Source organism: Erythrolamprus reginae, chromosome 5 (genome assembly GCF_031021105.1).
Source record: "Erythrolamprus reginae isolate rEryReg1 chromosome 5, rEryReg1.hap1, whole genome shotgun sequence".
Lineage (NCBI taxonomy): Eukaryota > Metazoa > Chordata > Lepidosauria > Squamata > Dipsadidae > Erythrolamprus > Erythrolamprus reginae.
This window is the reverse complement of record NC_091954.1, coordinates 118,066,963-118,092,901: the sequence shown is the minus strand read 5'-3', so window position 1 is coordinate 118,092,901 and position 25,939 is coordinate 118,066,963. Positions and strand designations below refer to the sequence as shown.

The window sequence follows — 25,939 nt, the reverse complement described above, 5'->3', positions numbered from 1 at the left end:
CTAAATCATTTACCATATTACAGACGCCTCCAGGAATATCAACCCTATTGCACACTTTAGAGTCATCGGCAAATAGGCAAACCTTCCCTACCAAACCTTCCCCTATGTCACTCACAAACATATTAAAAAGAATAGGACCCAGAACAGACCCTTGTGGCACACCGCTTGTAACCTGACTCTGCTCAGAATAATCGCCATTAACAACTTTCTGATGTCTAACAATGAATGTTGGTTTGTATTGAAGTACTATAGCTTTAAGAGGTAGTGCTGCAAATTGCTATAAGAGGGAGCCAGAAAGCATAATTTTCTCTCTGCTGATTCACTGACTGATGTAGTAAGATCTGTGTGTTTCATGATAGTTTATGTGTTATGTATTTGGGGAATAGAGCATGATAGCACTGCCTTTCAAGACTGAATGCTGCCAATGCAATGTATTTGTAAGCTGTAATATATGTCTGATATGCAAGACAAAGACAAGCTTGCAACATTATTGTATTGAGAGATATTGACTTATTTGAATATGTATGACCAGACTGTTTAACTTGACTGTGCTATTTCTAAAAGTCAACACTATTTTATACACTTTAATGTACCTGCCTCGTACGACTGAATAATTACTCCTATCTCCTGGACAGCTGATGGAATCCCACTGTTATGATGCTCTGGTCATTCACGGATGAGGCCTGTTGGTTATGACCCATAAAGCCCTACATGGCATCGGACCAGAATACCCCCGAGACCGCCTTCTGCCGCACGAATCCCAGCGGCCAATTAGGTCCCACAGAGGGGGCCTTCTCCAGGTCCCGTCAACTAAACAATGTCTGGCAGGCCCCAGGGGAAGAGCCTTCTCTGTGGCGGCCCCAGCCCTCTGGAATCAACTCCCCCCGGAGATTAGAACTGCCCCCACCCTCCTCGCCTTTTGTAAGTCGTTAAAAACTAATCTCTGCCGCCAGGCATGGGGAAATTAACACCCCCCCCAATTGTTAAGGTTGGTGTATGGTTTGATTATTTTACTATAAGGGTTTTAAATTGTATTTGTACACTGTTTGTGCTGTTGTAAGCCACCCCGAGTCTTCGGAGAGGGGCGGCATATAAATCTAATAAATTATTATTATTTCTGGTAGGGTGATGAAGCGTCTGCAAGAACATTTCAGAGAACACCAAGGACCCCATAGTCCTTCTCTCCCTCCCTTTCTGCAAGACCCATCACCTTCCAGCACTGAAGTTGTTCCCTACTTGGGTCACAAAACATCTCCAAGGAAACTACCAAGCTCAGAGAACACCAAGGAGCTCTCAAGTTTATCCCCAAGCTAGGAGTTACTTTTAAAATTGTTAGCACTATGTAGATAACTAATTGGGTTTGGCAGTATATAAAATAAAACCATGTATGCTTACATGTATTAGAATACTATTGCTTTAAGAGCTAGTATTACGGATGGCCACAAGAGGGAGCCAGAAGCATGACTCTTTCTGCCTGTGATTTTCTACTCATTTTGTGCCGATTCATTGTGACTGCTGTAGTAAGAACAGTGTGTTCAAATGCTGGTTTATGCATTTGTAAGCTGGAAAAGTAAGCTTATGGTATTGTATATTTATTAAGATGTATTGATTGATTTAACTGTGTACGACTAGGACTGTTCTTGACTAAGATGTTTGCCAAAGTAAATAATATTTTACACAATTAATGTATCTGGACTGTATTATCGAACCATTACTCCTATTTCTGGGCTATCAGCTGGATATCTGCAAGACCTTATAATAATAATAGCAACAGAGTTGGAAGGGACCTTGGAGGTCATCTAGTCCAGCCCCCTGCTTAGGCAGGAAACCCTACACCACTTCAGAGAGTTATCCAACATCATCTTTAAAACTTCCAGTGTTGGAGCATTCACTACTTCTGGTGGCAAGCTGTTCCACCGGTTAATTATTCTGACTGTCAGGAAATTTCTCCTTAGTTTTAAGTTGCTTCTCTCCTTGTTTAGTTTCCACCCATTACTTCTTGTTCTACCCTCAGGTGCTTTGGAGAATAGGTGGACTCCCTCGTCTTTGTGGCAACCCCTGAGATGTTGGAAGGCTGCTCTCGGCTGCTCTCATGTCTCCCCTGGTCCTTCTTGTCATTCAATTAGCCGTGCCCAATATCCTGTATCTTGAGCCTATCTTCTGGAGAGTTGGCTGTTCCTGCCAGTTTGGTGTCATCTGCAAATGAGTCCCCCATCTGTCCCCTCATCCAAGTCATTGATGAAGATGTTGAAGAGTCCTGAGCCTAAAACAGAGCCTTGGGGTCCTCCACTGCACATATCCCTCCATGGAGATGTCGTTCCATTGAGCACTGCACATCGAGTGTGGCCAATTAGCCAGTTTTGAATCCATCTGCAGGTGTTGTTGTCCACCCCATATTTTCCTACTTTATTTAATAGTAGTTGTGGTCTACTTTGTCAAAAGCCTTGCTGAAGTCTAAGTAAACCACATCAAGAGTATTTCCCTAGTCCACTAATTTTATCACTTTGTCAAATAATGCTGTAAGATTATTCTGGCATGATCTGTTTTTGACTTCTACCTTTCTTCGGTGTAAGTGTGTCTTTGACAACTCAGAGATTACTCTGCACCCTCAAGAAAAATCCCCACTGCTATGGGCAACTCTTATCTTGACTGCTCCTCCCTTTACTCTTTTTGTTATCTGTATTTGACTTCTGTGTTGTATTTTTCATTGTTGGAAGCCGCCTGAGTCCCACGGGATGGGGCTGCATAGAATTCCAATTATATTCCCAGCCCACCAGGACACCTTTAAAAGTTCCGCTGCCTCGCTAATCCCTCGACGGATCCCGTCCCTCTGCCGTGTAGGGAAACTTTACAATGCAGAACCCTCTTCATTTCTGAAGGTCAATAAAGACTTTCAACGGAATAATGACAGCACCAAAGAAGACCAGACAGCGGAGATGTTGACCCTGGCCGTTGGGAAGAATAAACGACTCTTGAGAGGGTTCACAGCGATAGGATCGAAATAAAACTATATACAAGAAAAGGGAAACCAGTGGATATGACAGAAAACAGCAAAACCGAACCAAAGATTAGGAAAATACATCAGACGTCTTCAGCAGGGCGTCGTCGTAAGACAAGGACTTCAAAATGGAAATAACACACAAAAAAATAACATAATATTTCAAGAGTGGAGGTCCAGGCAAGGCAGGGGGATTTGTCCTGGAGATTTTAATTCCCCCCCCCAGCAGCCGAGAGAGGAGAGTGGCAATGAACCCCCCAGTTCCATCGAAAGCCTTTTTCCTCACCTGCCTACCCCCCCCCCCCCCAACAACACAAAGCAACGCAACGTTGTGTGGGTCACAGTCCAACTGAGCTGATGGGTTGAAGGCACTTTCGATCTGCACGTGATATTCCGGTTAAAACTTCAGACTTTCCAAAAAACAGCTTCTGCGCTTCATTACTGTTATTTCCTTACAAACACGTTTCAAATTATGAAAATTCCCATAATTATGGATGCTCTCATTCCAGGTCCCTAAAGTATACTTTAAAAAAAAAAGCTTCTTTTTGCTGTAATATTTCAAAAATACTGGAATCCGATGATCTGTACAATTTATTAAGATTTATTCTAAATCCTTTTAGGCTATAGTGTATCTCCCTTTGAACGTAAAGGTGAGTGGACTTCAACTCCCAGGATTCCCCGGCCAGCGAGCTGACGTCCACTCATCCTCAAGTTGTTCCAGTGAAGATACACTGAAGATGTGGTAATGCTCATCATCCATGGCTTACATTCAGGCATCATTTTTAATGTTAGTAAAAAAATAATAATCCCGCAGCTGCATTGACCCAAATCTCCAGAACTGGATTATTTCAAATCCCGTGCTCCTTCTCGTGGCTTAAATCTGCTGTGTGAATCTAGCAGCTTGGCTAGTTTGAAACACCCTGTAGTTTGCAAGACCCGTAAAAAGGTGATTAAATCTGAAGGACAAAAGTCCAGGAGCCGGATGGAGCATCGTGTGTGCGCATGATTTACCTTTAAAAAGTGAGAGACGTCGGTTGAGGGCCCGCGAGGTTTCACGTGCAGCATTTTAAAAGACGGGGTCTAAATTTTGGTGCTCAAAACGAAGCTTAAAATAAAAAATAAAAATAAAACAAGTCCTGAGCCATCATTATTTATGCCAAATGATGCTTCTGATGAATGTATTTTGTGAGCCGGTGGAAATTATAAATTTAAAAACAGCAACAACTAATTTAATGTCGGTTCCTGTCTGTCCTTCGGGAAACGTTTGGGGAACAAGGAAGGCTGACCTCAAATCCTAAAATGACCCCGTGTTTCCTGGAGCAGATGAGTGGGGAAGCCCAAAAAATGACAGGGGCCACTCTCTCCCTCTCATTTCTGGAGGTCTTCTTCTCAAAAAAATAGTGCTCGGAATTCCAGGCCAAAGACAGACGTGTGCTTGGGGAAACATCTCCAGAAGTTTGAGGTTGGTCCATTGCAGAAGAAACACTGAGTCAGTCTGACCACAGAACCCTTCTCTGGCCTGACTCCAGCCAACTGGACATCTCTTCCTATGGACAATCAAGACAGCCACTTTCCTGGTTGACTGATGCCACCCCTTCCCTGGCCTTCCTCTGTCGTCCATCTGGCCACATCCTACTCTTTGTGCTCGGCCGACGGAAAACTATGGATGCAAAAGTCCAGGTCTTGGAAGCTCGGAAGAGATTCTCTCGGAGAAAACTGCCCCAAGGCTGGACTTAACTGGCCAGCCTGACACAGAGAGTGAGAGAGAGGTCAGAGAGAAGTAGAACATCGCCCTACAACAGGCTGGAGGAGGAGGAGGAGGAGGCACGGTCTTTGGACATTCTCCTGCTGGAAAAGACGGTCTCCTTGGAGAACGGAGGGACGCCAGGAGACCTCTCGGAAGAAACGCCACATGGCATTTGCTACATGGAAAGTCAGTATATCTATAGGGGGGAGAAGAGAGGACTAGGGAAGCTTCCTCTTACTGCCTGTAGGGCTGACCTGAAAGAAAACAGGGAAGAAACATCAGATGAGGAAAGGGGTATTCTAGAAGCCAGAAACAGAACTGGAAGGGGACTTTTGTTAGTACTACGCACATAATAAGAGTTTTGGGTTTGGCCATATATAAAGCCGCCCCGAGTCTGTGGAGAGGGGCGGCATACAAATCTAATAAATAAATAAGTTAATTAATTAATTAAATAAATAAATAAATAAACAAGCTAACAAGGAATGCTTGTATGTATTCAAGCAGTGTAGCTTTTAAGAGGTAATGTTGGAGATGGCCACAAGAGGGAGCTAGAAGCGTGATTCTCTCTGTTATTTCTCTGTTTGGTATGGCTGATTCATTGGGACTGCTGCAGTAAGAACTGTGTGTCCGACGATAGTTTATGAATTTGTAAGCTGTACAAGTGAGGCTTGTAGTACTGTTAATGCGTTGAGAGTTATTGGCTGATTTGACTGGACTGTTTAACTTGACTGCCATATTTGCTAAAGTAAATACTATTTTATACACTTTAATGTATCTGGTTTCTGTGACTGAACCATTACCCGTGTCTCCTCCTGACTATCTGCTGGATATCTGCTAGGATTCCACGTTTCCTTTGCGCATCCTCAGGGGTCACTCCACGCACTCCTTAACCGTACGTGTGTATGCTCGTTGGTCTGCATTGGATTCCTGAGGGGCTCGGTGCAAGAACCCAACAACTCCACTCTGATGCAAAGGGTTCTGGAGTCGTTAAAAGGAGATACAGTGATGCCTCGTCTTACGAACCCCCGTTTCATACGAACTCTTCGTGATACGAACCTGGTGTTTAAGATTATTTTGTCTATTCTTCCGAACTATTTTCACATTACGAACCCAAGCTGCCACCGCTGGGATGCCCCACCTCCGGACTTCCGTTGCCAGCCAGGGTGCTGGGATTCCCCTGAGGCTCCCCTCGCTGGGAAACCCCACCTGTGGACTTCCGAATCCCAGTGAGGGGAGCCTCAGGGGAATCCCAGCGCTTCGGCTGGCAACGGAAGTCCGGAGGTGGGGTTTCCCAGCGGCACAAGGCAAAAGAGATGAGGTTTGGGATGGGGTTGCACGCACTATTTGCTTTTACATTGATTCCTATGGGGAAAATTGCTTCGTCTTACGAACTTTTCATCTTACGAACCTGGTCACGGGATGAATTAAGTTAGTAAGACGAGGTATCACTGTAATGACTCTATATTCTATTCTATGAAACAAGGGGCCACGTCTCACCTTTATGAGCCGACTCTGATTTTGATACCTGATGCGCCACGTTCTGCTGGGGGTTAAGGCCAGACAGAGGGTCCGACTCCTTGGTCAAGGGGGCAGCAGCTCTGGCGGGGAGAAGGCAGGACAGGTTAGCGCCGCAATTGCTGGCCACAACTTGTCGATTTGGGGAAAATTGAGCCCTGGACAGGTAGCCCCCAACTTACCAAATAGAAATTTTATTTTTCTCCAATAATAGAATAAAAAAACAACACATAAATACAAACACTAAAACCTTGCTTGAAATAAAAACATACATAATTTTTCTATTTTTTCTATCATTCAATGGAGGCTTATTTTCTTCCATTAAAAAAAAACATTCTATAGAACATATATAATATTATCAAGTAAAAATAAATCAGAAAATAGTCTTTTTCCCACTTTACACTAAAAAATTGCATTACATCAGTATAAATGATATCAAACTCTCTATTATGCCCATCTTAATAGAAACTTTCATTTCTACACTGAGCTAATTAATGCAATATTAGTTTATCCTGTAATTACTATAGATTCTATATAAATATATATATATATCTAAAATAGAAAAAATACCTATCATATATCACATAAACTGTATTAGAAAATTCTATATGTTTGAATTCTTATTAATAAGGCAATTTGTGTCGTATAAATATACAATGCTACCACCAATTCCTATCTTGCCATCGTAGTCCTCAACTTATGACGCTTCATTTACTGGCCGTTCAACGTTAACCTGGGAAAAGCAACTTCTGACCCTTTTTTACACATGGGATCAAAAATCAGCCGCTTGGCAACTGACCGTGAAGGTGCCCCCTTTTGTGACGTTCCCAGAAGTGGGGTCAATAAGGGAGGTTCACTTCACAGGCCTGTGTGCTGCCTTAGCAACAGCACTGATGCTCTGGACAACTGGGTTGAGAAAGGCCGAGTAAAATCGGGCAGCTCTGTCTCACTTAGCAACAGACATTTTGGGCTCAATTGGGGTCGTAAATTGAGGACTACCTGTTTCCGGCATGGCGATTGGGGGTCCAGGGAAAGGGAGGGTCTTGCCTTCTCTTTCTGCTCAAGAACCCCATGGACCATTGGGGGGCCACTGGGGGACACAGAACGCTGGACTCAATGGCCCTTGGCCCCATTCAGCAGGGCTCCTCATAGGTTCTTAGATGCTACTGACATGGAAACAGGACCAGCCACCAAGCAGCAAAACGCTCAATGTCCTCCTGATGAAGCCTTTCTTCCCCTCCTCTTCCTCCTCCTCCTCCTCTTCCCTATCCCCAAATCCCCCTCCCTTCTAGCACTGATGATGTTCCCTCCCTCCCTCCCTCCCTCCTCCTCCTCTTCAAATCCCTCCTAGCACTGATTATATACCCTAGTTGGATTGTGAAACGTTTGCAAGAAATCCACCCAGTTCTGAGAGGAGCATCATTTATACCGTGTGGGCTTTTCACTCCTGCCCCGATGAGGGTCATGTCCTTCCCTTGACCGTCCACACGCCGATTCAGGGGGGTCCTGCTGGACATAGACAAAAAAGCAAAGCTAGGATCAACCTAGAACTAAGATCAACTTCTAGGATTAATTTAGAACCAAGGAGAAATTTCCTTACAGTTAGAACAATTAATCTGTGGAACAGCCTGCCTCCAGAAGTTGTGAATGCTCCAACACTGGAGGTTTTTAAGCAGATGTTGGATAACCATCTGTCTGAAGTAGTGTAGGGTCTCCTGCCTAAGCAGGGGGTTGGACTAGAAGACCTCCAGGGTCCCTTCAAACTCTGTTGTTCTTCTTTCTTTCTTTCTTTCTTTCTTTCTTTCTTTCTTTCTTTCTTTCTTTCTTTCTTTCTTATTTATTCATTTATTCATTCGATTTTTATGCCGCCCTTCTCCTTAGACTCAGGGGGGCTTACAACATGTTAGCAATAGCACTTTTTAACAGAGCCCGGATATTGCCCCCACAATCCGGGTCCTCATTTGACCCACCTTGGAAGGATGGAAGGCTGAGTCAACCTTGAGCTGGTGGTGGGATTTGAACCGCTGACCTACAGATCTACAGTCAGCTTCAGTGGCCTGCAGTACTGCACTTTACCCGCTGCGCCACCCTGGCTCAGTAGTTGTTGTTCTTGTTGTTATTATTATGATTAATGTTGTTATTATTATTATTATTAGCCCTGAGCAAGAAGGAAAAGGGGTTTTGGGCTTTGTCTTTGAAAAGAGAGACCAGGACTCTAGAAGCCTAGAACTACGAAGCCTAAAACACGATCTAAGTATTGCCCACAAGATCCTATGCTGCAACGTCCTGCCTGTCAGTGACTACTTCAGCTTCAACCACAACAACACAAGAGCACACAACAGATTCAAACTTAATATCAACCGCTCCAAACTTGACTGTAAAAAATATGACTTTAACAATTGAGTTGTCGAAGCATGGAACTCATTACTGGACTCCGTGGTGTCAACCCCCAACTTTTTCCCCTTAGACTATCCACGATTGACCTCACCAGGTTCCTTAGAGGTCAGTAAGGGGCGAGCATAAGTGCACTAGTGTGCCTTCCGTCCCCTGTCCAATTGTCCCTCCTATATCTTATATATCTTTTCTTCCATTCATATATATTTTCCTCTGTTCTTCATTGACGTATTTTATTCTCATATCTTTTCTTTTATCCTTTCCCTGATATTTACTACTACATGTTTTTATTCTCTTTAACTTTCAATTTGTATTGGACAAAATAAATAAATAAAAAGAAATAAATAAGTGGGCCACTGGTTGGATGGAAAGCGTAGAGAGCACTAAAGACCCCAAAGTCCAATGCTGAGCTACAAAGATTTTCTCCTTGCACAGGGGATACGTATGTCCTCCCCCCCCCCCCCCCGTTTACTTTGCAGAAGAAGCCAATCCCGTCCCACCTTCCAGTCTGGATCCTGCCGCTTCTTCTCCCGGTCCCTGGCCTTCTTGTAAGCCTTCTTCTCCTCTGCCATCAGCAGGCGAGCGATTTCCTGCGGGAAAGAATCCACCCAACAAATCAGATAGACAGACAAGGATTTAGATTTGTATGCTGCCCCTCTCCGCAGACTCGGGGCGGCTCACAATAGTGATAAAAAACAATATACAATGACAAATCTAATATCAAAGTCTAAAATAACAATTTTACATTAAAAACCCTAAAAACCCCATTATATAAAAAGCATACATACAAACATACCATACATAAAATTAGATAGATGAGAGAGAGATATATATATAGATATATAGATAGGTAGGTAGATGATGGATGGATGATAGATGGATGGATGGATGGATGGATGGATAGATAGAGGGATAGATAGAAAGGCAGACAGACAGACAGACAGACATAGATGATAGATAGATGATAGATAGATAATGAGTTGGGGTGGCGCAGCAGGTAAAGTGCTGTACTGCAGGCCATTAAAGCTGACTGTAGATCTGCAGGTCAGCGGTTCAAATCTCATCACCGGCTCAAGGTTGACTCAGCCTTCCATCCTTCCGAGGGGGGTCAAATGAGGACCCGGATTGTGGGGGCAATGTGCTGGCTGTTCAAAACGGCTATGGCTCACATGTTGTAAGCCACCCTGAGTCTAAGGAAAAGGGCGGCATAAAAAAATTGAATAAATAGATAGATGGATGATGGATGGATAGAGATAGATAGATGAAAGACAGACAGACAGACAGACCCCCCTTCTGGTAGGAAGCTGTTCCACTGATAAAATGTTCTCTCTTGCAGGACATTTCTCCTTCTTTCCATTTTTCTCTGTTATGGGATTCACTTAACAGCTGTAGCAAGGAAAGATTCCAGATTCCACCAGAACAGAGGAATTCACCAGCATTTTTGGGTTTTCTTCCCTCAATGGTCCACCAAGACCACACACGACAAACCACATCTGCATTGCAGCCAAGAAAATGGAGTCACCAGGATATCTTGGCAAAAGTGAGCACTACGGAAGACTTCGGCCTTTTTAGGGTTTTCAAAGTTTGTCAACGTTTGATGTTGTGTGGACTTTAACTCCTATAATCCCCTAGAGGCCTAGACACTACAATCTCTTCCACAGACTTGAACCCTGGGCCCTACCTAACAAAATGAAATTCAAGGGTGAAAAATGTCAGGTTCCACATTCAGGCAAAAAAACCCCAAATGCACAGGTGCCGTGTATGTGGTACTTTGCTCAACAGCAGTAACTGTGAAAGGGACCTTGGAGTCCAAGTGGACAACCGTTTAAATAGGAGCCAGCTGTGGGCAGCAGCTGCCAAAAAAGCCAACACAGTCCTAGGCTGCATCAACAGAGGGAGAGAATCAAGATCACGTGAAGGGTTAATACCACTTTATAAGGTCTTGGTAAGGCCACACTTGGAATATTTGCATTCAGTTTTAGTTGTCATGATGCAAAAAGGATGTTGAGACTCTAGAAAGAGTGCAGAGAAGAGCAACCAAGAGGATTAGGGGACCGGAGGCAAAAACATATGAAGAACAGTTGCAGGAACTGGGCATGTCTAGTTTAATGACAAGAAGGACCAGGACCAGGGGAGACATGATAGCAACTTTCCAGTATCTCAGGGGTTGCCCCCAAAAAGAAGGAGTCAAGCTAGAAACATAGAAGACTGACGGCAGGAAAAGACCTCATGGTCCATCTAGTCTGCCCTTATACCATTTCCTGTGTTTTATCTTACAATGGATATATGTTTATCCCAGGCATGTTTAAATTCAGTGACTGTGGATTTACCAACCACATCTGCTGGAAGTTTGTTCCAAGCATCCACTACTCTTTCAGTCAAATAATATTTTCTCATGTTGCTTTTGATCTTTCCCCCAACTAACTTCAGATTGTGTCCCCTTGTTCTTGTGTTCACTTTCCTATTAAAAACACTTCCCTCCTGGACCTTATTTAACCCTTTAATATATTTAAATGTTTCGATCATGTCCTCCCTTTCCCTTCTGTCCTCCAGACTAGACAGATTGAGTTCATGAAGTCTTTCCTGATACGTTTGATGCTTAAGACCTTCCACCATTCTTGTAGCCCCTCTTTGGACCCCTTCAATTTTGTCAATCTCTCTTTGTAGGTGAGGTCTCCAGAACTGGACACAGTATTCCAAAAGCTATTCTCTAAATAGAATAGAATAGAATAGAATTTTATTGGTCAAGTGTGATGGGACACACAAGGGATTTGTCTTGGTGCAGATGCTCTCAGTGGACATAAAAGAAAAAGAGACATTTGCCAAGAATCAGGAGGTGCAACACTTAATGATGAAATGTGAGAAAAGGGAGATTTATTCTTGTAATAATACATGTAAATGTGAGCATGTGTGCAGCCATTTCCTCATGACATTTCATATTGCATAACCAAGATGAGCTTCTAAGACTGCATTTCTGCCGCTGCCCCATAGAAGAAGGGCTCGACCTATTCTCCAAAGCACCAGAAGCAACGGATGGAAACTGATTAAGGGCAGAAGCAATCGGGAATGAAGGAGGAACTTCCTAACCCTGAGAACAATTAACCAGTGGAACAGCTGGCCTCAAGAAATTGTGGGCGCTCCTTCACTGGAGTTTTTTTAATGAAGTTTTTCATTTTCTCTCCACCTTTAAAAGCAGACATACATAACAGCACATATATCATTGAACTCAGAGAGCTGGACATTTGCATTGGATTTTAGGAACTTCCCAGCCTGAAGTCTGGCGCCCTCTTGCAGCTGTTGCTGCTGTTGCTGGGTTTTTAAAGAACTTTTAGCTGACTAATGATTAAGAACTATTAACTAACAATTGATTCCCTATTTTTGTATATTTTGATATTTAAATTTTATACTTATTGTTTTTAGTTAAATTATTTGGGTTTTTTAAAAATTGATGGCTAATTGGGGTGGGTGTAATCATGTGTTTGGAATGAGTGATTGGAATGGGTGGAGAGGGTGGGATTATGGTATGAATGACATGTTTGGCCCACCTGACGCTGGAGGGGCGGGAGGGGAGGGGGCACCGAGGGTCGGAATATCCCGGGGGTGCTGGGGAGAGGCAGATATGGCGGGAGCCACGGAGGTAGCCATTCCAGGGGAACGAGAGATCGCTGTCTAATAGCCATCCCTTGTTCCGGCCCCGTGAGCTCAACCCAGGGTGCTGGTGATGAGTGTCACTCTGGCAGGGAGGTGACACGGAGCTGGGTCCAGGAGATTACCAATGCTTCCTTGGGGAGGGGGTCCTTTCCGGCCCTTTATAAGGAGGCACTTGTGCGCCCCTTCCTCAAGAAACCTTCCCTGGACCCAGCCATTCTTAACAACTACCGTCCAGTCTCCAACCTTCCCTTTATGGGGAAGGTTGTTGAGAAGGTGGTGGCGCTCCAGCTCCAACGGTCCTTGGAAGAAGCCGATTATCTAGACCCTCAGCAGTCTGGATTCAGGCCCGGTTACAGCACGGAAACTGCTTTGGTCGCGTTGATGGATGATCTCTGGCAGGCCCGGGACAGGGGTTTATCCTCTGTCCTGGTGCTTCTTGACCGCTCAGTGGCTTTCGATACCATCGACCATGGTATCCTCCTGCGCCGGCTGGAGGGGTTGGGAGTGGGAGGCACTGTTCTCCAGTGGTTCTCCTCCTACCTCTCCGGCCAGTCGCAGTCGGTGTTAGTGGGGGGTCAGAGGTCGACCTCGAGGTCTCTCCCTTGTGGGGTGCCTCAGGGGTCGGTCCTCTCCCCCCTGCTATTCAATATCTACATGAAACCGCTGGGCGAGGTCATCCAAGGGCCACCTACCTCGTCCTGAGCCACTTGTGCGGCCCTCCTGTCCACCTGGGTGGCCTGAAAAACAAAGAGAAAAGGGGTTTAAACTTTTTTAAAAAGAGAGAAGATTGAGAAACAAATCTATTTTTTTTGAAGTTTTGTATTTCAATTTCTTCCTCTTCAAAAAATAAAATTAGAGAGAGAGAAAAAATGAAATCTCCTTTTATTCACCAATATCTGGAAAATCTGGTTTGGGGGCCATTCTGCACTCTGCCCTGAACCGTGGGGACAAACGAAAGGCCAGGAGGTGGGAGCAGTGTGAATCTCCGGAGGGAGCTGATTCCAGAGGGCTGGGGCCCGCACAGAGAAGGCTCTTCCCCTAGACCCCACCAAGCGACATTGTCTAGCTCAGTGTTTCCCAACTTTGGCAACTTGAAGATATTTGGACTTCAACTCCCAGAATTCCCCAGCCAGCATTCGCTGGGTTGAAGTCCAGATATCTTCAGGTGGCCAAGGTTGGGAAACACTGGTCTAGCTGATGGGACCTGGAGAAGGCCGAGTCTGTGGGACCTAACTGGCCACTGGGAAACGTGAGGTAGAAGACGGTCCCATAGGTAATCTGGCCTGAAGCCACGTAGGGCTTTAAAGGACTCATCACCAACACTTTGAACCGGGTCTGTAAACCAACTGGCAACCAACGGAGTCCACGGAGGGATGGAGGAAGATGGGTCCTGCCTTGGGAGGCCCATGGCTGCTCGCGCGGCTGCATTCTGCACGATCTGGAGTTTCTGAACACTCTTCAAAGGTAGCCCCATGTAGAGAGCATTACATTAATTGAGCCCCAAGGTGATGAGGGCGTGAGTGACCGTGAGCAAAGACTCCCTGTCCAGGTAGGGCCACAACTGGTGCACCAGGTGAACCTGGGCAAATGGCCCCTCGCCACAGCTGAAAGATGGTGTTCTAGGCTCAGCTGTGGATCGAGGACGCCCAAGTTGCAGACCCTCTCTGAGGGGGGCAGAAGCACCCCCTCCCAGGGTGATGGATGGACAGATGGAATTGTCCCTGAGAGGCAAAACCCACAGCCACTCCGTCTTGTCAGGAAAGAGTTTGAGCCTGTTGGCCTTCCTGCCTTCCTTCCGTCCTTCCTTCCCCTGAAAACTGCAAAACAAATTCTCTCTCCAAATGAATTTTTTCTTTCTTTCTTTCTTTCCTTCTTTCCTTCCCTCCCTCCCTTTCTTTCTCTTTCCTTCCTTCCCTCCCTCTTTTTCCTTCCTTCCTTGTCTCTTTCTTTCTTTTTTCTTCGTTGTTCCTTCCTTTGTTGTTCCTTCCTTCCTTCCTTCCTTCCTTCCTTCCTTCCTTCCTTCCTTCCTTCCTTCCTTCCTTCCTTCCTAGTTGCAGACTCCCCCAGGGTGATGGACGGACAGGTGGAATTGTCCCTGGGAGGCAGAACCCACAGCCACTCCATCTTGTCAGGAAAGAGTTTGAGCCTGTTGGCAGCCATCCAGACCCCAACAGCCTCCAGGCACCGGCACATCCCTTCCACCGCTTGACTGAAGCATTTATTATTTATTAACCCAACTTCTCTGCCTCCCAATCCCAAAGGGCTCTGGGCAACTTCCAACAAAGAAACCCCCCCCGCCCCCGCTCACCAGCAGTTCCTCCTCCTGCAACTTCCAGGCAATCTCGGCATCGTGGGCTTCGGGGTCCCGGGAAGCCCCTACTCGGGGTCTGGCGTAGGTGTCTTCTTTGGACGTCCGGGATTTCGTCCCTGCAAAAGAGGAAGCGGTTCCAGCCAGGATTGACAAGCGGAGCCCAATGCAGAAGAGCAGCCAACGAACGGCCGAGAATCCCAACCACACGAGGCTCTGATGTGGATGCTGGGGACAGAGACATAGAAGATGGACGGCAGAAAAGGACCCCCTGGTCCATCTCGTCTGCCCTTATACTATTTCCTGTGTTATATCTTAGGATGGATCTATGTTTATCCCAGGCATGTTTAAATTCAGTTACTGTGGATTGACCAACCACGTCTGCTGGAAGTTTGTTCCAAGCCTCTACTACTCTGTCAAATAATATTTTCTCATGTTGCTTCTGATCTTTACCCAAACTGACCTAAGATTGTGCCCCCTTGTTCTGGTGTTCACTTTCCTATGAAAAACATTTCCCTCCTGCACCTCATTTAACCCTATAACCAATTTAATTGTTTCGATCATGTCCCCCCTTTCCCTTCCGTCCTCTACAGATGGAGTCCATGAAGTCTTTCCTGATCAGTTTGATGCTTGAGACCTTCCACCATTTTTGTAGCCCGTCTTTGGACCTGTTCAATTCTGATTGACAGAATCAGCCTCTTGCCCCCAACAATCTGGGTCCCCATTTGACCCACCTGGGAAGGATGGAAGGCTCCTTCCTCCCTCCCTCTACTTCTGTCTCCCTCCCACCCTTTTTTCCTCTCCTTCTCTGTCTCCTTCCCTTCCTTCCTCTCCTTCTCTCTCTGTCTGTCTCTCTCTCTCTCTGAAGGATGGAAGGCTGAGTCAACCTGGAGCCGGTGGGGAGATCTGAACTGCTGAACTACAGCTAACTAGCAGTTAGCTGAAGGAGCCTGCAGGGCTGCACTCGAACCACTGCGCCACCGAGGCTCCCGGAGGAGACCCCTGCACAGACCCTCTCCCCACCCCCCCTCAAACCCCGTCATGTAGCCACGGAGCATCTGCCGAGCAGAAGGCGTGAAGGGGCAGCCGCCTCCGCGCACAGCAGCCTCTCTAGGCAAGGACCCCCAGACTGCAGAGAGAGCGGCAGATAACTTTCCGGTGGGGGCAGACAGCCTTGGCGTGGGCCCAGGGAGACACCAGGCCTACAGGAAGAGCGCTGGGGGGGGGGGGGCTGGGAGGGTCTATTTATAGGGCTACCATGGGGGGGGGGGGACACACATACACCGCAAAGCTGAGAGTCATTTGCAAAGACGTCACCCAATTGGGAGGAGGAGAAGAGCTTTGAGTTTGCATGAATGGGTCCAGATGCACGGAGGCTCCATCCAAAAACGATTTCCGGAGAGGGGACAGGGAAGGAGGGGAGGGGGCTCCGGCCCATCTTGGACTCATTGGCAGCCACTCAGGAGCCTTGGGAAGGAGGAAGACTTGGTGATTTTTCCCTGGCTGTCTGATACCTTCTCCTTCCTTGAATGGAACACCCCCCCCCCCCAAATTGTTATTATTGTGGTACTTTAAACCATCCGATCCTGGAATGATGGAGCTCGGGCAGAACAGCAATCGGGTTTTAGACTTATATACTGCTTCACAGGGCTTTGACAGCCCTCTCTAAGACCTTGGCCTCAACACAAAGAGAGAAAAAGAAAGAGAGAGGAAGAGAGAAAAAGAAAGAGAGAGGAAGGAAGAGAAAGAAAGGAAGGAAGCACTAGCATCTTAGATTTATATACCACTTCACAGGGCTTTTACAGCCCTCTCTCAGCAGTTTACAGAGAGTAAGCATATTGCTCTCAACACAAAGAAAGAAAGAAAGAAAGAAAGAAAGAGGGAGGGAGGAAGAGAGAGAGAAAAAGAGAGAGAGAGAAAGAAAGAGCATTAGCATTTGAGACTTATGTGCCGCTTCCCAATGGTTTCCCAGCCTTCTCTAAGCGATTTACAGAGTCAGCCTCTTGCCCCCAACGCTCTGGGTCCTTGGAAGGACAGGAGGCTGAATCAACCTGGAGCCTGGTGAGATTCGATCTGCCAAACTGCTGGCAGCCGGTGATCAGCAGAAATAGCTTGCAGTTACTGCCCTCTAACCACTGCGCCACTGAGGCTCTGATGCATAGATAGATGGTAGATTGACAGCCGGATGACAGAGAGAAATAGCCATAGCATTTAGACTTTCCAGCCCCATTACCTGCATTTCGGGGAACCCCGGCTCCGTCATCCCTGCCCTCCCTGCGGTGGGAGGTGGGGGAGGAGGCCCACGGCCCCCTGCGCTCCCTTTCTCCATTCTCCCTCCGGGCCCGGTACCGGTGGGCAGCTTCTGAGTCGTGGTGCTGGGCGTGGGACCTCGGGGAACCATGGCCCTCCAGAGGTGGCAGCCTCCCGCGATCCGGATTGGGTGATGGGCTTTGGCCGTCCTGCCTTTCTCTCCTGTGGGGAGTGGCCCCCTGTTCCCGCTGCCCTCGCGGCCCACGGCTGCCATGCTCGCTCCTCCATTCCTCTTCCTGGTCCGTCAGAGGAGGGGGCGTCCTTTGGGGTCTCTCGTGGCTCCGAGGCCTCTTTGGATCCCTGGTACCCCGACCGGCCCGGGGTGGTTCTGCATCCAAGACCAGCAAAGGTGCCCCCCGAGATTTGGGGTGACTGCGAGCCCTGTTGGGGGGGTCATCTTCTTCCTCCTCCTCCTCCAGGAGACCCTTGTGATGGGGAGGCTGCTCACGTCCATCTTTCTTCCTCTCCCGCCGCTTCTCTTCGCGGCCCTTCTTCCGCCCGTCCTTGCTCTTCCTCGTTTCGGAGCCGCTCTTCTCCCAAGTCTCCAGGTCAAGATCCTCCAGAATCAGCGGGGGGCCCCTCCAAGGCTCCCTCATTTGGGAGGGCTGCCCCTCAACACTCCCATGCCGAGGGTCTTTGGGCCCCGGTTCCCAAGAAGTCCCGGACAAGCAGTCTGGGCAACAATGGAAGCAGCAAGACAGACAAGGCAGGTGAGTTAGTGACCTGGGTTAATGGGTAGGTATCAGGCTACACAGCGAAGGGAGAGCCAGGGGGGAGAAAGCATGGAGGGGCAGGGAAGGCATGCAGATAAGCTTTGAATCCAGGGCCCTCCTCTGTCTCCCTTCCTCGCACGGAATGGAACGACTGACCTGGAGCAACTCGATGCAGGACGATGCAACCATTCCATTGTCACCACATTCAAGGACAGAAACCAAAGGCTGTTTGCTCTTCCCTTTCAAACTGTCCCGTGTGCGAGATTCCCCGGGAAAGGGGTGGGTGAAGCCCAGGTGCTTTGCTTCCTTGCTCAGGAGCTCCAAAGTCACTTCAGTCACCCCACGGTTGTCCCAAAGGTGTTTTCCCGCCCCCCCGCCCCCAAAAAAGGCAACAGGACTTTCTTGGTGTTTTTTTTCTTTGAAAACTCTTTTGCTTCTCATCCAAGAAGTTAGAACTGAAGAAGCTCCGTAAATGAGAAGGGAAACAGATGGCATTTACCCCAGCGAGACTGGCCAGAACGTACCCGAATTTGACCCCAAAATGTTGGAAATCTTTATTAATAAAAATGTAAATGTATCTTTGTTAGTGGGGGCTAATCTCGAAAAGTGCTTCACTGATTTCTTTGAAATTTTGACACAGCATTCCAAACAAATAAAGCCCTTATGATATACTCATATTATATAGCTATCGCACCTGTGACAGGTAAAAACAGGTCAAAACCATAGAATTCCCTGGTGAAAACCATAGGAGGTGAGTTTTGATTGGCTGGTGAAAAGGCAGGTAATTGTTTTGCATGGAGACTGATGACAAACATAGCTGGCACGTTTTGATTGGCTGCTGATCAACTGCCATGCTAACCACTGGCACAAGAAAAGCTCATCAGAAAACAAAGGAATCAGGTTTGGCCGCACAGTAGGATCTGCTTGGGTGAACAAAGAACCCTGCAAGGTAGGCCGGACTTATTGTATTTGGAAGATGGGTCAGGCCAGTGTCTTAAATCAGTGGGGGACAGGGAAGGAGAGAGATGTACAAATGTCACCCTGCTCTCTAACGTTAATCCCCTCCAACTGTATGATATAATTGAGCAGGGGCTTGGACTAAAATGCCTCCGAGACCCCTTCCAACTCGGTTGTTCTGAATAAATGGAGCAGGGGGCTCAAAAATTTAAACGTGCATTTTCTCATTTCTTTCTTTTCCACTTAACCCGACTGATGGGTGTTATAATTATGTTCCTAATAAATAAATGATAACATAAATAAGAGTAAGAATAAATGGAAAAGTTTATAGGCATAAGAGTCTAAAAACTCATCTATACCACCAGGCTTAGAAACATAGAAACATAGAAGACCCCCTGGTCCATCTAGTCTGCCCTTATTTCCTGTATTTATCTTAGGATGGATCTATGTTTATCCCAGGCAGGTTTAAATTCAGTTACTGTGGATTTACCAACCACGTCTGCTGGAAGTTTGTCCCAAGCATCTACTACTCTTTCAGTAAAATAATATTTTTTCATGTTGCAATTATTTTGGCTTGGGGCCAATTAGACTCTAGCCCCCTTGCCGAGAAATGATATGTATGTTGTTGTTGAGTGGGTAAGATTTTTAATAATGGGGATTTTAGATTAGATTTGTGGGTTTCATATTAATTGGAATTGGATTTGTATTGCATTGTTCTTTTATATGTTTTGAGCTGCCCCGAGTCCTTGAAGAGAGGCGGCATATAAATCTAATAAATAAACAAACAAATAAACAATCAATGTGATAAATAAACAATAATAGCTGATACTTGTTGTGGTTGGCTCTGGCCCAGCTCCTGCCCCAAGGAATGTGGAGGTGGATGCAGGGGAAACATCAACAAGTCATAGGCCTGTTTTATTGCCGACAGAGTCAGGTAGTGCAGTTTCCTCAGGATTATTACAGGAGATAAGTGAGGCCACCTGTGGTTGGATGGGGCTTCTGTAATTAGTGCTACAGATAAAAAGAGCAGTGTGCTGTTTTAGCCTCAGGGCAGTTTATCTGATTCATTGTTTCGTCAAGATCGTGGTTTTTGTGCTGTTCAAGATTGTGTGTGGACTTTCTGGACTTTAGAATTGGACTCAATTCCCCAGTTATTGGGTGAGAAATTGGACTGCATTTCACCTGTGCCTTGTGTGTGCCAGAAAATCCCTTTGACATTTAAAAAGGGAGCTGTTTCTGTTTTTCTGTTGATAAAGACTTTTGGGTTTTCCTTCTATAGTGTGTTGTGTGTCTTTCTGGACTAATTACCCTGTAATTACGGCCGGTTGAGACACGCCGGCAGGACAATACGTATATCATAAAAGGTGTGTATGTTTTATATTTGTTTTTGATTTGATTTGTACAATGTCATTTTTGTACGTATTTCCTTTTTTGTATTTTGTTTTTAAATTTTTTTTTTATTATTATTATTATTATTATTATTATTATTATTATTATTATTATTATTTATTAGATTTGTATGTCGCCCCTCTCCGGAGACTCGGAGCGGCTCACAACAATAACAACCATGTGACAAATCCAATATATTTAAAAGACATCTAAAAACCTATTCTTAAAACCCTGCAACACAATCATACCATACATAAACAACACAAGCCCAGGGGTATCTCAACTTCCCCATGCCTGACGACATAGGTGGGTCTCCAATAGCTTACCAAAGGCAAGGAGGGTGGGGGTATATTAGCAATAACAATTATTTTTAAAAAATAAAAAAAGAGAGAAGGGAATCATCTTAAGGAAACACACCAAGAAAGTCCAGTTGCATTTTTGGGGGGGAAATGAAGCACTTTTGGGACAAGCCAGGTCTTGGATGGTGGAGAAGCTCCCTTGACAGAGCTGCGTTGTTGTATATGGACTGAGGGGTGGGGGGGTCTCCCCCACTGCCCCCAATTGGCATGTGGGCAGGACGAAAATGTGAGATTTGTAAATTGCCACCTTGGTAAGAAGCAGTGGAAGGACGCAAAGCCCAGAGCCAGGGAAGGAGACTATTTGTAGCTCGGGATGGAGGATGGAGGGGTCTGGGGTGCCCCCCCCTTGGGCTTGGTGGTTCACCTGCAGATGTTCCCTGACCCCAAGTAGGTGACATTGTTGGGGCTAGAAGGGAGGGGGGTTGCAGGGAGGAGGAGGAGGAGGAGGAAGAGACTAAGAGGTCCTTGGGTTTCTCTGACTTGCAGACGTTTCATTGCCAAACTAGGTAACGTATTCAGTGTTAGAAGAGGGTGGGGTTTGCGGAATGGAGAAAAAGGAGGAGGAGCAGAAAAGGAGGAAGAGGAGAGGGAGGAGCAGAAGAGAAGGAGGAAAAGGGGGAGGATGAGGAGAAACAGGAAAAGGAGAAGCAGAAGAGGTGAAGGAGGAAGAGGAGAAACAGAAGGAACAAAAGGAGCAGAAAGAGGAGGAGGAGAAACAGAAGAGGAAGAAAAGGAGGGGGAGGAGCAGAAGAAAAGGAGGAAAAGGGGAGGGGGAGAAACAGAAGAGGAGGAAGAGGAAGAGGAGGACTGTGGGGATCCTTTGGGCCATCTGAGCCATTTTCTTGCAGACCTTTTGAGACCCACCTAGGTAACACCATCCACACACACTTTCGAAAGAACTGTGGGGAGAATAATAATAATCAATGTCAGCTTTGTAAATTAAAAAAAAAGAACTCCAAAGCTGGGACAGTGTTATCCATCCATGATCACTTCCCAATATTATTCATTTATTTGAAAGAGGGGGGAAAGGTAATTTCTGGGAAGCTCTTAATATGCGGTGAACCACTTTCCTACGAATCTACCGTGTGTTCCATGAACCCTTCTCTCCCCCCCTCCATGTTTAGCACTGAGGATGTTACCTAGTTGGGTCACGAAAGGCCTGCAAGAGAGAGAGAAGCAAGGACCTCAATTTTCAGCCCGGAACTACAAATAATTCTCCTTTGTTGGTGGAAAGTCCATAAAGAGCCGTCTGCTCGGGGCAAGCGAGTGCAAGCAAAGCAAGGAGGAAGAGCCAGGATGGGGAAAGACGCTGCGGGAGACAGACACAACTCTGCCGGAGGAGGCGGGAGGAGGGAGGGAAGGGATGGATTGCCACACCAGCCTGGTAAAAGGATGGGGCTGGTTGTGCTACCTGCACAGGTGGGAAGAGGGAAGCCCCGGCCATCAGCACCAAAGCCATCCAGCTCTTGAGACCGGGCGGGATATGCCGTATTTTTCGGAGTGCAAGTCACACCTTTTTCCTCCCTAAAAGAGGCTGATAATTTAGGTGCAGTTTATGCTCTGAATGTAACTTTTTTCAGCCCTAATTAGCTGCTAACACTCTTCCCTTGCAGGCTCTTTCCTTGTTACTCTCTGCAAGGAAGAATGTTTTCCAAGCCCTACGTCTTTGCAGGGATTTTTTTCATTCTCTATTTGCTCCGAATTTTTCTTTCCAGCCCTAACCAGGTGCTAACAATGTTCCCAGTTCTTACCGGCTTGCAGGCTCTTTCATTGTTACTCTCTGGGAAGAACGTTTTCCAAGCCCTAAGTCTTTGCAGGGTTTTCCCATTGCTCTACTTGCTCCGAATGTTTCTTTCCAGGTGCTCGTGATTTTCCCAGCTCTTACTGGCTTGCAGGCTCTTTCCTTGTTACTCTCTCGGAATAAATATTTTTTTAAAGCCCTCCCCAGGGGATAAAAGAATGTGCTGGCTAAGGACGCTGGCCTGGTAAGCAGATTCTTTTCCCTATTTTCCTCCCCCAAAGCTAAGGTGGGTCTTATACTCCAAAATACGGTAAGTCGATTAGATTAAATGAAATGAAATTGAGGAAGATGTGCGTCCTCCCTGTGGATTGGACGGCTGCCAGCCACGATCTGCCTCGACGCCCCCAAGACGAAGCCAAGCAAACTCTGCGGCACAGATGTGCGAATAAAGAGAGGCCCCAGTAAAGAGAAACGGCACCAAGCAAATTTCCCACCAGCTTCATTCAATTCCCAGATGTGTGGAAGTTCCTTTGATCACGTAAGGCCTTCCAAGAGGAGGAGGAGGAGGAGGAAGAGAGCCAGCGCATAAATCACAATCCGAGAGACGATTTCCATTCTGCAGAAGCGTTGATGATGATGATGACGAAGAAGACACCCAGGATGGAAGGAGGCACAGAAAAATCCTGGCCCCTCCCGGTGTCTGTCCAGTTGGCTCTGGCGGAGTTCATTCACGCCAAGCAGAGTCCGGCATCCCTCTTGGCCCTCAGGGGGGTCTAAGGCAGGCTGTCCAACCTTGGCCAGTTTGAAGACTTCAACTCCCAGAATTCCCCAGCCAGCAGCTACTTACTCTCAAAAGGCCCCTTCCATCCATATGTTTTTATGACCTTGGGCAGAGGGGGTGGACTAGACTAGAAGACCTCCAAGGTCCTTTCCAGCCCTTGAATTCTATGGTCTCGGGCAGGGGGTGGACTAGAACATGGGTAGACAAAGCTGGCTCTTCTAGGATGTGTGGACTTCAACTCCCAGAATTCCCGAGCTAGCACGATTGGGCTCAGGAATTCTGGGAGTTGAAGTCCACACGTCCTAGAAGAGCCAACTTTGCCTATGCTTGGACCAGAAGAGGTGAAAGGTCCTTTCCAGCTCTAGCATTCTATGATTTTGGGCAGGGGGCTGGACCATTGGAAGACCTCCAAGGTCCTTTCCAGCCCTAAGACTCTATGATCTTGAGCAGAGGGAGTAGGACTAGAAGACCTCCAAGTTCCCTTCCAGCCCTAGGATTCTATGATCTTGGAAGTGGGTTGAACTAGATGATCTCCAAGTATCCCTCTAGCCGTTATGTTCCTATGATCATGTTCAGGGGGGGTTGGATGAAGACCTCCAAGGTCCCCTCTTTCCAGCCATATGACTCTATGATCTTGGGCAGGGAATTGGACTAAAAGACTTCCCAGGTCCCTTCCAGCCATATGCGTCTATGATCTTGAGCAAGGGGTTAGACTAGAAGACCTCCAAGGTCCCTTCTCCAGCCCTAGGATCCTACCATCTTGGGCAGAGGGCTGAACTACAAGACCCTTGCAGAGGTCAAAGGGCAAAAAGCAACGGGAGAGGGGGGAGAAGGGGGATGCGAGGGGGGGGGGGAAAGCAGCCCCCTCTTCTCACCTCTGTTCTCTGGGCAGGGGGCTTCCTCCGAGGGCTCCGGGGGCAGCAGCTTCTTCCGCCGTTTCTCCTCCTGGAGCTCCTTCTGCTGCAGGATCCGCGCAATGTCCTGGAAGGAAGCACAAAGGGGAGGGGTCTTCTTCTACCACGGTTCCCCTGGGGATCCAGTGGGATCTTGGGATAAATAAACAATTTTTTAAATAAAATATAATTTATAATTTTACATGATCTTAGTTTTAATCTGTTGTGTGCTGCTCTGAGTCCTTGGGGATTGGGCAGCATATACATTTAAACAAACAAACAAACAAACAAACAAACATTTTTTTCTTCCTGGGGGGGATTTCCTGCACAAGCAGGGGGCTGGACTAGAAGACCTCTAAGGCCCCTTCCGACTGTTGTTGTTGTTCTGTTGATATGTACACCAAGAGGACCCTACCAGGCCCCATTATTATTATTATTATTATTATTATTATTATTATTATTATTATTATCATTACTAATTCAACAATACAACACAGCAAACGAGATCACTATGCTGGATTTCGTATTTCATCACCAGTCGGTGTCGATGATCCATACTTTCTTTTTCTCCACGATCACAATGTCTGGTGTGTTATGCTTCAGAATTCGGTCAGTCGGAAGTCGGAAGTCCCACAGTAGTTTTGCTTGCTCATTTTCCACCATTTTTTGGGGCTTGTGATCCCACCAGTACTTAAGAACTTAAGAACCTAAGAGGAGACTGCTGAATGGGGCCAAAGCCCATCGAGTCCAGCATTCTGTGTCCCACAGTGGCCCCCCAATTGTCCATGGGGATCTTGAGCAGAAAGAGAAGGCAAAACCCTCCCTTTCCCTGGACCCCCAACAAATGGGACCCAAGGGAACCCTGCCTGCGTCCACCAACATAGAGGTAGCACTTGGACATCCGTTTCAATCACCACCTATGATACACTCGGCATCCCCGAATCTGTCTCATCCTGCCTTGAAGCTCTCCAGGCTGACAGCTGTCACGACCTCTTCTGGAAGGGAATCCCATCAACCAAGGACCCTCTGAGTGAAGAAGAAATATCTCCCTTGATTTGTCCCCACTTTCTTACCTATGAGCTTTAGGGAGGGCCCCCTCATCCTGGTATTGTGGGATGGAGAAAAGAGTTTTTCTCTATCCACCTTTTCTATCCCATGCAGGATTTTATTCCCTTCGATCAAGTCCCCCCTTCAACTCTGTCTTTCAAGGCTGAAGAGACCAAGGTGTTGCAACCTGGTTTCATAAGGGGGGGGGGCTCCATTTCCTTGATTCGTTCTTGTTGCCCTTTTTTGCACCTTTTGCCACTGGTAGATGGTAGTTCTGGCACAAGTTCCAGTGGATCATCTGTGCCACAGCATTATTATAATGCTGTGGCACAGATTATATTATTATTATTATTATTATTATTATTATTATTATTATTATCATCATCATCATCATCATCATCATCATCATCATCATCATCATCATTAGTGTTGGTGTTGTTTATATGCTGCCCACCCCCACCCCTCAAGGATTCTGGAGAGTTTACAACAAAACGATCACTTTATTTACTCCGTTGTGCTGTAATTTTATGATGCCTGGTAATCAGGTTCCCAGACAGGGGGTCCTCCGAATCCCCCCCCCTGCTTTTACCTCGTCCCCCTCTTCCTGCCGCCGGAGCTCTTCGGCCTCGATGACCAGCTTGACTTGGATTTCCTGGGCGATCTCACAGTCTTGCCGTTCTCTGCAGACGGGGCCAGAGGAGGGTGGTGGGGAGTTGGGGTGGGTGGGAGGCAGAGGGAGGGAGGACGGGAGACGAGGGCTCAGAAGACCCTCCAGCCAGGCCTTCGAGAGACGGCTCACGTGCAACAGCAATAGCATTTAGACTTTTCTTTCTTTCTTTCTTTCCTTTCTTTCTTTCTTTCCTTTCTTTCTTTCTTTCCTTACTTTCTCTCTCTCCCTCTCTTTCCTTACTTTCTCTCTCTCTCTCTTTCTTTTCTTCCTTTTCTTACTTTCTTCCTTTTCTTACTTTCTCTCTCTCTCTCTCTTTCTTTTCTTTCTTTCTCTCTCTTTCTTTCCTTCTTTCTTCCTTTTCTTACTTTCTTTCTTTCTTTTTCTCTCTCTCTTTTCTTTCTTTCTCTCTTTCTTTCTTTTCTTACTTTCTTTCTTTTTTTACTTTCTTTCTTTCTCTCTCTTTCTT

At 46.6% G+C, this 25,939-nt stretch overlaps 1 protein-coding gene across 6 annotated transcripts in view; it reads right to left on the bottom strand.

Annotated features, from left to right (window-relative positions):
* Nucleotides 1–25,939, bottom strand: part of CCDC50 (coiled-coil domain containing 50) — a 51,966-nt gene that overhangs the window by 2,117 nt on the left and 23,910 nt on the right. The window contains exons 4-12 of one of the 6 annotated variants that reach the window (XM_070753856.1): nt 25,393–25,483; nt 23,739–23,844; nt 16,847–17,596; nt 14,614–14,732; nt 12,998–13,042; nt 9,155–9,244; nt 7,690–7,769; nt 6,243–6,343; nt 2,992–4,999 (exon numbers count right to left, since the gene is read on the bottom strand). In XM_070753856.1, coding sequence (XP_070609957.1) covers nt 4,980–4,999; nt 6,243–6,343; nt 7,690–7,769; nt 9,155–9,244; nt 12,998–13,042; nt 14,614–14,732; nt 16,847–17,596; nt 23,739–23,844; nt 25,393–25,483 — 1,402 coding nt within the window. In that variant the 3' untranslated portion in view covers nt 2,992–4,979. Of the gene's footprint in view, nt 1–2,991; nt 5,000–6,242; nt 6,344–7,689; nt 7,770–9,154; nt 9,245–12,997; nt 13,043–14,613; nt 14,733–16,846; nt 17,597–23,738; nt 23,845–25,392; nt 25,484–25,939 lie in introns of those variants that run through there. The other 5 variants (XM_070753857.1, XM_070753859.1, XM_070753858.1 and 2 more) reach the window with 5 other exon arrangements.